The sequence below is a fragment of the Pleurodeles waltl genome, chromosome 10 (assembly GCF_031143425.1).
Source record: "Pleurodeles waltl isolate 20211129_DDA chromosome 10, aPleWal1.hap1.20221129, whole genome shotgun sequence".
NCBI lineage: Eukaryota > Metazoa > Chordata > Amphibia > Caudata > Salamandridae > Pleurodeles > Pleurodeles waltl.
In genome coordinates this window covers 159,880,878-159,897,007 of record NC_090449.1, presented here as the reverse complement: position 1 = coordinate 159,897,007, position 16,130 = coordinate 159,880,878, and the positions used below count along the sequence as shown (strand labels likewise).

Below are 16,130 nucleotides of genomic sequence, written 5' to 3'. Positions count from 1 at the left end.
CGAGACCGTTGGTGATTGTTTTTCCGACGACGACTTCTGCATTTCCACTGTCGACGACAACGCCAATGACGACAGGTACCCCACCGTCGACGAGCACTTCATCGACGACGTCATAGTCGACGAACGTCTACACATCATCGTCGTCGACGGCGCTTATGACAGTATCAGCTCTACCGTCGTCAACGGTAGACTCGTCGGTGAGACTTTCTTCCATCAAGGTCTCCATGCGTACAGTGTCTATGACACCGCCGATGACTATAAGGCCGTTTATGCGCCGTTGACGACCTCGTCGACTAGGGAAAAACATCAGACAACTCATGAAAAAACTTACACCAAAACATACATCACCTAGTAAAGTGTCCTCCCTTGTTCCAGTACACCTATTAGAGGGAGATGAAGACTCAGATGAAGAGGGGACATTCGGAGCAGCCCATAGCCTATCCCAATTGAACGTGAAGTATCAGGAAGAGGATGAATATGATGAATCCTATGACCCTCAATTTTATGGAGAAGAACAGCAATACCAACAGGGGGCATATATTCCATCCTCCTTATTGTCTGACCTCAGAGCAATGTTAGCTGACTACAGCAGGCGTTTTCCTCCTCAAGGGGAACAACGTCCTCCATTGCCCGTCTCTGGGGTTACCACTCCACGTCAGAGACCAGCTTCTTTACCTCTCACGAACGTGGCTACTCCAGATATGACGCTTCCTCAGGATACGGACATGTCAGAGGGAGATCATGAAGAAGGGGAGCTCCTGGACACTCATTCCGAGTGGGATGAATACATCATCCCTGCTCCTCCTACTCAATCAAAGGTGGAATCCCCACCAGATGACATAGGAGGATTTACAATCTCCTAGAAAGAGCTGCCAAACGTTTTGCTTTGCCAATGCCATCCAAGCAAACAGACTGTTTTGTCTACGACTTTAAAGAGCCTTTCCAAAAATCCATCCGCTCGTTTCCGATGGTTAACTATCTGTGGGAAGAAGGTCTAAAGGTCATGCACAATCCTGCTACAGTTACAGCAGTACTGCCTCGTTTAGACAAAAAGTACAAGGCACCGGACGATGCACCAGCATGTCTAACTGGACACCCTTATCCGGATTCAGTGGTGGCTCAAGCGGCACAAAGCAAGTCCAAAAATCTTTCTGCCCCGATTTCCACACCCCCAGACAAGGAGGGCAGGCGATTGGATAATATCGGAAAAAGGTTTTCCTCTATGGCTAGCCTAGTGGTAAGAGCTGCCAACTCATTGGCTGTATTGGCTAGGTTTGACAGGCACCTGTGGGCAGACATTGCACCTCATATTAGCTAGTTGCCGGAAGATGCAAGATCAGACGCAAACAAAACTTTGCAGGAGGGGCAACGCACGTCAGCAGAACTTATTGACTGTGCAATGGACATAGCAACCACTGCTTTTCGTCAGCTCGCCGGGGCAGCTGTTCTTAGAAGGCAAGGTTGGCTTAAAGCTACCTCTTTCCATCCTGAGGTGCAGAATAAGAACTTGGACTTACCTTTTGATGGCCAGGCGTTATTTGGAAAACACATCGATGAGGCCTTACAATCCATTAAGTCGGACACAGACACGGCAAGGTCACTAGTGACCCTACAATATTGAAAGCCCTCCTTTCGAGCTAGAGGGCGTGGCCAACCTTAATACAGAGGAGGATATCAGCAGTACAGATATTCCACCTATCCTTCCTCTTCCCAACAGTACCGTCAGTACTTCCCCCAGAGGCAGCCGCCGCAACTAGCCTATGGTAGATCTGGTGGTCGAGGACGGTCAACTCGCCTGGCCAAAGACTCTGCTCGGAGAGCCTGATGCATCCGAGGCGCCGGCTACATCCAAATCTCCTCCTTTTGTTTTAGGCGGAAGGATATCCCTATTCCTCAAACAATGGCAAGTCATCACATCAGACAAGTGGGTCCTCCAATTAGTGACACGGGACCACACTCTAGAATTCACCCAACTGCCTCCCTCCAATCCCCCCCCCCGCAGGACTCCTTCAAGATACCCACAACAACTCAAGAAGGAGATCGACAAGATGCTTCTCAAAGGAGCTATAGAGAAGGTGCCTCGAGCACAGCGGGGAAGAGGATTTTATTGCAGGTTCTTCCTCATTCAGAAAAAGTGGAAACATTGGAGGCCCATCCTCGATTTACGGGAACTGAATACCTACTTAAAAAAGCAATCATTCCGTATGATCAGCCTACAAGACGTCCTCCTGCGCCTCAACCAGGGAGATTTCATGTCTACACTAGACCTGAAAGACGCATACTTCCACATTCCCAACAACCCTGCCCACAGAAAATACCTGAGATTCACTGTAGCCGGCAGCCATTTTCAATTTTGTGTCCTTCCCTTCAGCCTAAAATCAGCTCCCAGAATATTTACGAAATGTCTAGCACCAATCGCAGCCTTCCTCAGAAGGAGGAAACACCAAATTTTTCCATATTTAGACGATTGGCTGATTAAAGCAAATACCTACGCAGGAGCACGCAGATCAAGAAGAAGGTGCTTTTCCTTACTAACCAATCTCGGACTCACCATCATCTGGGAGAAGTCCAAACCTCTACCAGCACGTAGCATCACCTTTCTAGGGGCAAACCAGGGCACGCAATCCACCATGGCATGTCCCACATTAGACAGGCAACAAAGGTTACTGACACTAACAAGATCTATATAGAAAAGAAGCTGTGTTTCTGGCTGTCTATTCAAGTCTCTGTTGGGCATGATGTCATCATGCATACCTCTTGTTCCTCTATGCCGACTAAAGATGCGCCTATTACAGGAGCAACTAAATCGTCAATGGCTCCAGGTTTCAGGAAGCTTCGAGGATCAGATACACATAATCCCAGCAATACTCAGGGCATTGACATGGTGGTCTCTAAGGCATCATCAATCAATACGTTTTTCGTTCCTACACCAGCCGGCTCCGTGGACCATCACTACGGATGCATCTTTGGAAGGCTGGGGAGCCGTGCTACAGGATCTTCAAGTAAGTGGCAAGTGGCCACCGCAACTGACAATGATGCATATCAATTGGCTAGAACTCAGAGCAGTGTACCTCGCTCTACAGGCTTTTCTCCCAAAAATCTCAGGATCACACGTGGTAATAAGAACAGACAACACCACAACGATGCATTACCTCAACAAACAAGGAGGCACAAGATCTCTCACTCTCTCCAGAGAAGCCCAGAGAATTTGGAATTGGGCCTCGCAGCAAGGCATCACACTCTCAGCTGTCCATTTGCGGGGAATAGAGAACAAGATAGCGGATGCACTCAGCAGGCAGAAATCAAGCTGCTACGAGAGGGAGCTGGACCAGTCGATAGTGGACCACATCTTTTCCCAGTGGGGAACACCAACAATAGACCTGTTTGCCAACAAACACAACGCCAAATGCCAGTTCTTCGCAAGTTGGCATCACCAAAAAGGATCTTGGGGGAATGCGTTTTCGATAGTCTGGTCAGACATCTTTGCTTACGCCTTTCCTCCAATTCCATTGATCCCAAGAGTCCTCACAAAGATGAAGGCAGAGCCGTGCACTCTGATATTGATAGCTCCGTATTGGCCGCGTTAACACTGGTTTGCGGAACTTCTTCTACGGTCAGTCAAGCCTCACATTCTGCTGAAGCCGTTTCCACAATTGTTAACAATAAGCAAAGGGCAGGTATGGCACCCGGATCCGCAGTCGATGCGTTTGTCAGCATGGCTCCTGGGCACAGGGAGTTTGCACATCTGAATATTCCACAGGAGGGTAGGAATATCTTGTCCAAAGCTAGAGCAGATAGCACTAATAAGGCTTATTCTTGCAAATGGAAACGATTTTGTGTCTGGTGTCATCAGCGGCAGATTGATCCACTATCTTCACCGCCAGAGGAAATATTGCCGTACTTATTGCAGTTAGCGCAAGCAGGCCTGGCACATTCTTCCATTAAAGTACATCTAGCAGCAATAGCAGCATACAGACGTTCGGATGCTTCACCCTCACTCTATTCCTCTAGTCTGATCAAGAGGTTTTTGAAAGGGCTTTTCAGGGTCTTCCCTCCATTCAGACCACCACCTCCTTCGTGGAACCTAAATATCGTCTTAGCGCAACTGATGAATCATCCGTTTGAGCCAATCCTTCGTGCCTCTCTCAAATTCCTTTTGTGGAAGGTTGCTTTATTGGTGGCTCTCACATCAGCCAGACGAGTCAGCGAAGTGCAGGCCCTCTCTATTCAAGAGCCGTTCTTGCAGTTTAAACGAGACAGACTGCTGATGCGTACTCATCCGCATTTCATCCCAAAGGTTCCTTCAGACTTTCACATCAATGAGCCTTTAGTCTTCAAATCCTTTTTTCCTCATCCTTCTACTCCAGCGGAGAGAGCATTACACTCATTAGACGTTAAAAGATGTGTTCAATTCTATTTGGACAGAACTAAATCTTTTTGGCGCTCTAATCAGCTATTCGTGCATTGCAGTGCACCTAGAAAAGGCCAACCACTCTCCAAGCAGAGTATTTCCAGATGGATCGCCTCAGCCATTCACTTCTGCCATCAAGCAGCGGGTAAACCTCTGCACTCATCTGTACATGCTCACTCCACGAGGGCAGTCTCTTCGTCAGCAGCGCTGTTCGCCAGAGTTTCCCTACAAGACATTTGTAGGGCAGCAACATGGAAGAGCTGTCATACATTCACAAGGCACTACTGCTTGGAATCTCTATCTCAGGGAGAGGTAGCAGTGGGTCAAGCAGTTCTCAGGAATATCTTCAGGTGAGGGTGAGCCATCTCTTGTCTGTCCCTCCATCCTAGAACAGGTATGCACATTGTTTATATCCCTTATGTTCGGTTACAGAGTTTAAAAAAGAAGAAGAAGAAGAGAAAAGAGAAGTGGACATATTTAATGATAGTATTCACATACCATATGTTCTTCGAAGTATTACTTGTTGTATATAGATATATGTTTATAGTTATATAGATTTCTATACATGTATATACTTATGTTTTATATATGCGCGTGTTTTGTATCATATGTGGTTATAATGGTACAATGTGCATAACTACTGCTCTCTACTCTGATTCAAGCATGTGAATCTATGAAAGTTCCAATACTGGAGTAAGAAAATAAGTTACTTACCTGTAACTGTAGTTCTCCAGTATTGGAATCTTTCATAGATTCACATGCGACCCACCCACCTCCCCAGAGAAGCTCACTTCACCTTTGTTTCTCTCTCTCTCTCTCTCCTTTTTCCTATCTTTGACGCACTTGTGCTTTGAAAATCTGAGGTGCTGGAGCTTCTCTCAGGAGAATTCTAGAGGGTGGTGTCGCCTGATTGGTGGATACTCAAGTTTGGTCCTTTTTCTAAAATGACTCTGATAGACTGTTAAAGTGAAGAGGCCTAGGGCCTTTTTTTGTTAATATATTTTAACACTACTTGTGTTATTTATACCTGGGGCTCACATCTTGACGACGGGGAATGATTCAAGCATGTGAATCTATGAAAGATTCCAATACTGGAGAACTACAGTTACAGGTAAGTAACTTATTTTCTTCCCAATCGCGTATTTCTATCTTTGCGTTCGTCTCCCTTCATCGGTCCGGAAACCAACCACATGCCCTCTGGGCTGTTCTCACCCGTTTAGGGCCTACCTCACCATGTGGCACTAACCATTATGCTGAGCTTATGGAACAAACGCTGTTTTGTTTCTGTCCTTGGGGCCATGCAAAATTTCCCCACACCGACCACCATCTGGTGTGTAATTTGTGCCTCTCCCCCGATCACCAGGAAGCTACCTGTGACTCCTGCAAATCCTTCCGGTCGAAGAAGACCGTTTGGGACCGAAGAGCTCGTTGGTTGGAGGTGACGCACAAGACTCCGGATGACACCCTGGACATCTTTGGTGTGGAAAGTGAACAGTAGGAGCCAGAACAAGAGGAGGCCTTTTTGATCCAGGATTCCGACGTGCAGTTGGATATCGAAAGCCACGAGGTAACAGATGTGCAACCCATGAGAACTGTGACCCCGCCTGCCCACCCTAAGACTGTTAAAAAAGCTCCTTGCAGAGGTCACCGGACCGCCACTGCCGCAGGCCGTGGCTGGATCTGAAAACTGTTTGGCTGCCATGCCCTCCGGCTCGGCTCTGAAAATAGCCAGGACCAAAACAACGTCTTCAGCTTTGACCTCGGGCACCTTGGTCTGAGACATAGTTGCCATCTTAGTCTAAACTTTGGCTCTGAGTCTTCAGCTACGTCTTCAATATGTAACCCATTTTGGAGACGATGGAAGCTGGTCAGTGCCATCTCCATAACTAGAAGGGTAATAGGGTGCATTATTGTTTCCCTCCTCAGTACTTTTCAAGAGAAAACTCTCCTTCCAAGAGGCTTTGGACACTTCTCCACCTCCAAAAAGGGTTACCAAGGACAAGGCTAGCACCACAGCTCACAAGCCTTCTCCTCCTATACCTTCTCCATCCCCTGCTTCTCCTGTACCACTCTCCACTCCTCATTCACTTGCCTCACCTACTGCAGGAGAATTTACACCTCTGCGATCCACTGTATACTCTGGGGCAGATTTGGGGGGGGACACAGCAGGACCCAGATCCATGGAACACATATGACCCTGATCCCATATTGACCAATGACCCAGATTTGTACCCCACACGACCTCCCCTCCCCCAGAGGATAGTACTTCATACCAGCAGGGAGTGGCAAGGGCAGCCGCCTTCCACAACGTAGAGTTGAACAGCGACCCCATCGAACAGGACTTCCTGTTCAGTACCCTTACATCCCCACGTAGGGATATTCAGTTTTTCCCTATGCTCCCTGGTATGCTTCGTTAAGCCGACTACATTTTTAAAGAACCTGTCTGCTGTAGGGTTATTACTCCTAGAGTAGATAAGAAATATAAGCCTGCTCCCACTGATCCTGTCTGCAAGAGGTGACGGGTGCCTCCAGACTCTGGAGTAGGCACAACTGCACGAAAAATGTCCTAATAGTCCAGCCACAGGGGACTCTGCTTCTTTTGACAAGGAGAGTAGAAGATAGATGCTGCTTGCCAAAGAGTTGCTGCACAGGCAGCTAATCATTGGCGTATTGTCAATTCACAGGCCTTTGTAGCCAGGTATGACCGGGATCGCTGGGATGAAATGGAGGAGCTCCTCCAGTTTCTCCAAGATGAACACTGCAAACGGGTACAACTAATTGTTGCTGTGGGACAATTCATTACAGATAACTCCATTCGCTGTGCCCAGGATGCCAAAGCTGCATGTGGCATTAACACCAGTGTATTGATAAGGGGAGACACGTGGCTCCGATGCTCTGGGTTTAAACCAAAGGTCCAATAAGGGGTGGTTAACATGCCTTTGGATAAGGAGCATATTTTTGGCCCTCAAGTAGATTCCACCTGTGAGGAGCTGAAAAAAATACACTGATGCAGCAAAAGCCATGGGTGCTCAATAGTCCACCAAATAAAGGTGGTTACAGATCCACAATCTCAATGGTGTCTACCTCCCAAACTAGACAGCCTTCACCCTCCTATTCTAGGGGTTTGTTTAGGGGGGCCTATATAGGTAATAACAATAAAGGCAGCGGTAAAAGCACTGCCTCCTGAGGCTCTACCAACCTGCAAAGCAGTGGCTACCTCCATCACCTCCCCTCTCACTCCACTCCACATCTGTCGGGGGATGACTTCATAATTTTGATACACAGTGAGTCAACATCACTACAGACCAATGGGTCCTTTCCATTATCAAAAATTGTTATTTTCTGGAGCTCATTGTCACTCCTCCAAACATTCCCTCTCACACTCAGACTATCCCACGAGCACCTCATACTTCTCAAGCAAGCAGTTTAGTCCCTCCTCCTCAAAGGGGCCTTCAAGCCTGGCCTTTTACAACACCAAGGATCAGGTGTATAGTCCCTATACTTCCTCATTCTCAAAAGGATAGCTCTCTCAGGCCTTTTCTGGACCTCAGACTATTGCAACCATTACATTCTCTCAGAACACTTTTATATGGTTACTCTTCAAGACGTTAGCCCACTTCTACAACAAGATAACTTTGACGGCCCTAGATCTAAAGGACGCCTACTTCCATATCCCCATTCATCCAGCACATGGAAAATACCTAAGATTCGTAGTTTCAGGCAAGCTTTACCAGTTCATAGTCCTGCCTTTCAGAGTCATGACTGCTCCCAGTCTTCACAAAGTACTCTGCAGTAGACACCGCACACCTCAGAAGACAAAGCATACATGTGTCCCCTTACCTAGATGACTGCCTTATCAAGGCAAGCACACTACCACAGTGTGAGTATCACACTCGGATGACAGTGGACCTGCTCCACACACTGGGATTCACAATCAAATTTGTCAAATCGCATCTCCAGCCTTTTTTTAGATACAGCCCTATCTAGTTAGTATCTGTTCTCAATGCAGAGTTGGGTCCAGCATAACCCAGTCCGGCTCGGCTTCACAGTTTTCAGTCTCTTCTCCCACAGTTTCAAGAGTCGTACATACACAGTCAGCACTATTATGCACCTGTTAGGGATGATGGCCTCCTGCATTGCCATTGTTCCCCATACTTGACTCCACATGCGTCCTCTACAGCAGTGTCTGTCTCGTCAGTGGCTTCAGTCACAGGGTCACCTGGAAGATCTAGTGTTGTAAGACCACCATACTCACCTCTCTCTGCAGTTGTGCAACACCACCATGTTGCTCAAAGGGGGGCCTTTTCTGGACCCTGTGCCTCAGGTCATTCTGACTACAGACCCATCGCTGATGGTTTGGGGTGCTCACCTTTTAGACCTCACAGTACAGGGCCTTTGGAATTTCAGTCACCAATCCCTACATATCAATTACCTCAGGCTTCAGGCAGTATTTCTAGCCCTGAAAGCATTTCTTCATCACCTAGCCGCAAGTCCTTCAAAAATACTTCCTAAAGTAGGAAACTCCTCTGATAGACCTTTTCGCCACAGCAGAAAATGCAAAATGCTCAAGCTTCGCCTTCACGTACCCACACCCTCTATCCAAGGTCAGCGCTCTATGGATGAACTGCTCAGAGATATCTGTTTACGCTTTTCCACCTCTCCCTCTCATTCCATTTCTGGTTCAGAGGATCAGGCAGACATCTCTCACCATGATCCTTGTAGCTCCTACTTGGGCATGTCAGCCATGGTTCACCACACTTCTCGACCTATCAGTAGTTCCCCACAAGAAGCTCCCCAATACTCAAAATCAAGCACAGATCAGACATTCAGACCCCAAGTCACTTAACCTTGTGATATGGCTCTTGAAGTCATAGAGTTTGGTTAGTTAGGGTTTCCTTCAGAATGTACGGACATTTTCAGGGAAGCTTATAAAACCACAACCAACATATTAATCTCATGAAAGCTATTGAACTAGACATTGTTTATTTGCTACATTTACAGAAAGCAAATTTAGCTGACACTTCCATTCGCTTACATCTCGTAGCTATAGCTGCAAGTCTACACAACATACTTGTTCAGAATCCCAGTCATCAAAGCTTTCATGGAAGACCTTAAACAGGTTATTCCACCCAGAGTGCCTCCTGCAGCGTCCTGGGACCTCAAAATTGTGCTTACCATGCTAATGGGCCCTCCTTTTGAGCCACTTCATTCAAGCCCTCTTCTGTACCTTTCTTGCAAAGTGGTGTTCTTAGTTGCTATCATATCACTCAGATCTGTTGGTGCGCTCCAGGCCCTAACCTTGGAAGAACCTTTCTTCCAGATTCATAGAGACAAGGGGTTCCTGCGTACAACCCCAAAGTTCCTTCCTAAAGGGTGTCCCAATTCCATATCAATCCATTGAGCTGCAAGTCTTCTTTCTGTAGCCAGACTCAAATGCAAAAAAGCTCTCCACACTCCAGTTGTTAGAAGAGCACTTACGTTTTACATTGACAGAACCAAAGACTTTAGGAAAACTAAACAGCTCTTTGTAGCTTTTCACTACCTCACAAAGGCAGTCCAGTATCCAAAAACAGCATATCTAAATGGATAGTAAAATGTATACAAATGTGTTATGCTAAAATAAAGAGACAGTTACCTGTTACTCCTAAAGCACATTCTACTAGGAGAAAAAGGAACCACAATAGCTTTCGTTGAAACATACCTGTTGCTGGCATTTGCAAGGCAGTTACATGGTCTGCACCACATACATTTACAAAGCATTACTGTGTGGGTGTACTAGCACGTCAGCAAGCCAATGTAGGTCAGACTGTGCTACGAACACTTTTCCAGTCAAATGAAACTCCCACAGGCTAGCCACAGTTTTTATGGAGGGACTGCTTTACAGTCTGCGCAGAGCATGTGTATCTATAGTCACACACACCAGAGAACAGAAAATGTTACTTATCCAGTAAGCATCTGTTTGTGGCATGTAGTGCTGTCAATTCACATGTGCCCTCCCTCCTCCCCAGACGCCTGTGGCCATTCAAGTTACTTCATATGTGTATGTACTTGTACACATTTGCATGGACATCTTTCTTTATACTTCCTCTACACTCCTTTTCTCACCTGCCTGCCGAAAAACAGTTTAGGAAAAGAGTTGATGCCCATGCACAGTATCACCAAGAAGGAGTTACTCAATCCCATGACGTGGATAAAATGCTTCTTCGAAGAAAAACAATTTGCAGCACTCCAGACTCTAAATGGCAGGAGTATGTAGAGCATTTGAATATACAGCACTGGATGCCACAAACAGATGCTTACTGGGTAAGTAACATTTTCCTTATGGTTTTAAAAAGGACTACTCTGTACTTATTTGTTTCATTGCATGTGGTGCTTCAAATAAGGTTTCAAAGCCTCAGATAAAGACAAAACATAATTAATCATAAATGTGAATCACTCTTCTTAACTTTGTGTTTTAAAATAGTATTTTAAAATCTTTTTTTTCTAAGTCATTTTTTTCTTTCTTTTAAAAATAACTTTTTGCCTCTACCCAATTGTGTTTTTCATCCATAAAGCGTTTGTCAAATGCCCATTGCTAATTAATAATCCTAAAAACCTATGTCTTTAACTTGGTGATGTGTGGAGAAAAAGTAAACTGTGGTGCTCTTAAAAGCACTTATACATTCTTGACATCCAGAAGAATTGGTTGACCCTTGAGCAGTGCATCTCTTTATTGGCTCTCATCAAATCCACTGCAAGAACTCTGTGTACTTGTGGATAACAACTTGTATACGTGTTGCCCTATCAGGAGGTATAGCTGTCTAAATAATTATGTTCCAAAATGTACCATTTTATACAATTCCAGGGGATCATCTCGAAGTTAAGCTGAAAGGTTAACACTAAGCAGCACATATCACTGAGAATTAATGTTCTAACTTACACATTTATTTAGTGTATAGATATCTAATGATTTGAATCATCTACGGACTGGACGTCTTACAGTAACAGTCTTATAACTGAATCTGTCACTTTACTTTCAACACGTGCTTTTGAGTTTCTTAATGTGATAAGGCGTAACAGATACACTGAATTAATTGTCCAGTATTTTGAATTTTCACAGACACACATGCTGTCATATTAGTTATAATGAAGGGAGGAATCAATCAACAGTACACAAATAAGGAGTTTTACAACTACATTGCAACAGCAGCCCATCTAAGACCAGAATGCCCTTGGGCTCTGACCACAGAGGCCATCTTCAGTATATATGCCTCTCATTCAGTCAGTGAGCCCTAGATGAGCTTTTTTGAAAATGGTAAATGTCATTTTTCAGTTTTGGAATATGTGTGAATTTTAAAGTGTATTTCTTTCAGTCTCCATCAATTTGGTTATCTTTTTTTCAGTTGTGGCTCTAGCGGCCAAAGTACTGAATATCAAGGAAGACTGTATGTGCTATCCTGTCCCTATTTGGCTTTTCTACACTTGTTTGTGTTTTTCCAGTCAGTGAGCTCTACATTCAGAGAACACCCAGTAGTGCTCATTACGTTTGAGAGTCTACTGGTAAAGAAAAAGAGTCCTCTCTGTTAAAACCCATCCACCCCCTCTCACAGGAAACATTTAGATCCCTCCTGCAAGCATTATGATTTGCAAAATGTACCATGAATGTGCATAAAAGTGATAAACATTGACAAGGCCAACACATGAAACTTGCATAGGCCAATGGAACCATATGCAAATGAAAACTGCACAGGTTTTACACATTAAAGCCTGACCCATTGGCTTTGCCAGTGCTTGTTTAAGTTGGCACTTACACGTTTTAATTGCAGCCTGATACCATGGCAACCAGCAGCAAACACAGGTAGACACAAGTGATTAGAACAAATCAACTTGTTCCCAAAACATTGTGGCAGCCGTCTCAATGAACCCTGTGTTGCTACAATTCAGCTGAATGACAATGTGGAGGTACTGTTGCAAGTCTATCTTAATTTGTTACAGAGACTCAAAGCGAGGCCCAAAATAACAAGGACCACAATTGCATCATCGTCACTAATAGTGGTACAGTTAATGTTAGGTACACTTTTAATTCAGAACCTCATGTTTCACATTTTCAGTTATGTGGTACTTTGGATCTCATTTGAATCTGACTTAGGCAGTGTCACAGAAGAAAAGTTACTTTCCTTTAGTTTCAATTGTCCTTCATTATCATCTATTAAAATATGCCAAATTATTCTACATTGTGAGGCATGCATGCATTCAATAGGTCTCTCTGCGCTACAGAATCTGAAGATAGCATCTGAGAGTGAACCAACCAGTCTTTATTGGAATGAGAAGATGGATAAATGATGGGGCTGGACAACTGATCCATTATTTGAAAATGCTATGGTTTTGTGGCTGGAGGTTTCTCCGCTTGATGGGAATATTCTAGCTTCTGTTGCTATGACATGCAGCAACATTGTAGACCACTGGTTATATATATGTTGTCAATTTTCATACTAAGCATTTAAAATCCTTGGTTTATCTACATGTCAACTCTATATTTAATCTGTTGTTGAATCAGACTTTAAAATCAAACATTTAGAATGTAGCAACATGATCTATATTTGTGTATTTGCAATCATACGCATAAGATAGTGAATGGGTTCAGTAACAAAATCCTATGTTTTACTTTGAGGGGGATAGGGGCTATAGAACATGATAAATCTTGAGGGTATATCCTCTTCTGGCCAGTGATGTTTTTACTATTCATTTGGTGAACTGTACTTGGCTAACCCAGTTGCCTCTTCATACATGAAGTTGTAAAGTGTTAGGGTTTAACTCATGCCAGGGTTCTACACATGTGCTCACTTATTCTAGCTTTGTTACCTTTCCTGAAAACATTCTGCTTATCCTAATGTCTCCTCTTTTATAAGCAGTGCTGAGATAGAAATCTCACTTTTGAAATTGCTTTTTAGGAACTGATGCTACTCACGCCGATCACATTGAGACCATCAAATCCCGTATGTATGTAGGTCTCACGCCTGAGCAGAGATTTCTTCCAGGGGAGCTAGGCATGGGCCTAGTGGAAGGTGCGTACAGAATACAGTTGAAAGATTATGAAATTGCAATTTGAAAACAATTCTTCTCTTGTATTGCTTTGTAAATCTTTTTTTTATACCCAGTTTTATCAAGTTTAATGGCAGTAATGTAGACCGCTCAGTAAGCACAATAGGGTATATTGTAAGTAGATTACATGACAGATCGGCAATGTCAGGTGGGGGTGCTTAATCAAAGACAAACAGCGTTGACAAAGCACAAAACTAGCTGTAGCCAGAGGATCATCCCACATGGCCCAACCAACTACACCAGACACTCTCATGCTTTGAAGGGCATCCTCTAGCCTCATAGATAAGTTTGTCTTGCATTGCACACCAGTCCCGACCTTTCAGCTACTGTTGGTACAGCAGAAATTTCCCATTTAACTGCTATATCTCGCTTTGCCACCATAGCAGCAGTTCCCAGGAACGCCTTGTCTGCCGGAGAGCCTCCGGAGCCATCTATAATCCCCACTGTCAACATCAAAGAGTAGAGCTGGACCTCCCACCCCATTACATCAGTAAGTTCTTCATTATGTTTGCCCAATAACTGTGGATCACAGGACATGACCACATGGTAAAAATTGTCTGGGGCATGGGAGCAGCAAGGGCAAGTGGGCTCTGGGAGTAGGCCCTCTGTGTGCAGTCTAGGCACAGTAGAGGTAGTAGATTTGGATCAAGTGCAGCCTAGAGGAGGGGGGAGCCATCATGGCACCTCTCTAATCATTGTCTTCCAGGGGACCCAGCAAGCTCTTCCAGCACACTCTGAGGTGATCTAGTGTATCTGGGTAATTTATGATGAGAGTGCAGTAGATCTGTGATCTGCCTCCCTTACCTAGTGCCCCAATTAGGAGTTTGGCTTCCGGCGGGTTGAATTCCGTGATGAGGGTGTCACAGGGGACCTGGGCCTGGAGGTCATGTCTTAATTGAAGGTATTTGTAAAATATTGAGGAAGTAAGGGTATGGGCTTCTTGAAGTTCCTAAAAGGAGCATATATGGGTCTCTGTCCATAAATCGCCCAATTGTGTTATGCCAATAAGATCTCATTTCCCAAAGCCTTAAAGTGCAGCTATCTCCCTCAGCCTTGTGCTGTGCCACAGGGTATCTGGAGAGTGAGTTTAGCATTCCAACGCGTTTTTTGGAGTGCAGTTCTCCAAGCAAGGAAGGCGATCCGAGTCACCGTTGGAATAGTGATCGGAATCTGGGAGCCATAGAGCATTGTCATGATTCTAGGGAATCCCAATGATGTCAACTCCAGTTGGTACGCAGGGTCTGACCATCCCACGACAAACCAATTATTAATCAGCAGGAGCTGGGATGCAAGGTAGTAGAGATAAAGATTGGCCATCCCTAGTCCTCTGTTGTAGGGAACACATTGGCAATGGGTAAAGGCCTGGCGAGGTCTCGACTGATACCAAAGGATTGCTGATGCCAGTTTATCCAGAGCCTGGAACCAGTGGCATAGCAGGAGGATTGGAAAAGTCTGACAGACAGAAACTTAGTAATATCATCATTCTGTATAGGGCATTTCTGCCCATTATGTTCAGTGGGAGGAGCTGCCATCTAGTTAGGTCATCTTTGGCCTTCTGTATTAAGGGACCAAGATTAAGGGACCAGGTGAGTTTGGGGTGGCCACCACCCAAATACCGAGGTAACAGAAACTGAGAGGGCGAACTGGGATGTCCATCTGCCATGTCAAACATCCCCGGGACGCAGACAGAGGCACCAGGACTGACTTGGCCAAGTTTACGTGGAGACCAGAGGCCTCACCAGAGAGCCGGAGAACCTTGAGGGATCGGGAGCCAGATGTTGTTCGATCTAATAGGAAAAGCAGGACATGGTCTGCGTAAAGTGCAATTCTGTCCTCATGGGTTTCATCCCATTACCACCCCTGCATCTGGGCATCTGAATGTAGTAGGCGAGCAAGTGGCTCAGTCGCTAAGGCAAAGAAAAGAGGGAACAAGGGACAACCCTGCCGAGTTCCCCATTTGATAGGGAAGGTGTCCAATAGGATTCTGTTCACCTGGACTCAGGCGGTGGGGTTGGAGTACAGTACACTGACAAGAACTCAGAAACGCAGTCCAAACCCGCTTACACCAGTACCTTTTCCAAATATGTCCAGTCCACCTTGACAAAGGCCTTTTCGAAATTTGTAAGAAATAAGGGCAGGTTGGGTGGAAGGAGTTGTTGGTGAGCCAAGGCGACGTGTAAACGCTGGAGGCAATGCCATGTACTTCTGTTTGGCATAAAGCCGCATTGGTCAGGATGTACTAGGCTGCAGAGCGCCTGCCTGAGTCAGGTGGCTAGTATTGTGCCATGGATCTTGACCTGTAAAAGAGAGAGATCAGACAATAGTTGGAGCAGGAGGTCGATGGAGATTGCTTTTTCGGGATCACCACATTTGTGGCCATATCAATCTTGGAGGGAAAGGCACTGGTCTGCGCTCCCTCCCCGTAAAGAGTGTGAACCTGGGGTGTCAGGGTATCTCTAAATGTAGAGTAATATTCTGCAGAAAATCTGTCAGTGCCAGGAGTTTTCCCAAAGCCTACATACAGCTGATATGGCCGCTCCCACATACTCAACCAATAGCAGTTGGTCCAGCAGTTGGATTTCAGGCTGAGACAATCGTGGAAGGGGCACATCTTGTAATAAGTAGAGGTTCGTCTCGG

The 16,130-nt window shown here is 45.3% G+C and overlaps 1 protein-coding gene across 2 annotated transcripts in view; it reads left to right on the top strand.

Moving 5' to 3' along the window:
• The window catches only part of TOP3A (DNA topoisomerase III alpha), a 226,817-nt gene that overhangs the window by 150,095 nt on the left and 60,592 nt on the right, over window positions 1-16,130 (top strand). For both annotated transcript variants that reach the window (XM_069210104.1, XM_069210105.1), the window contains exon 14: window positions 13,342-13,455. In XM_069210104.1, the coding sequence (XP_069066205.1) occupies window positions 13,342-13,455 (114 nt within the window). The remainder of the gene's footprint in view (window positions 1-13,341; window positions 13,456-16,130) is intronic.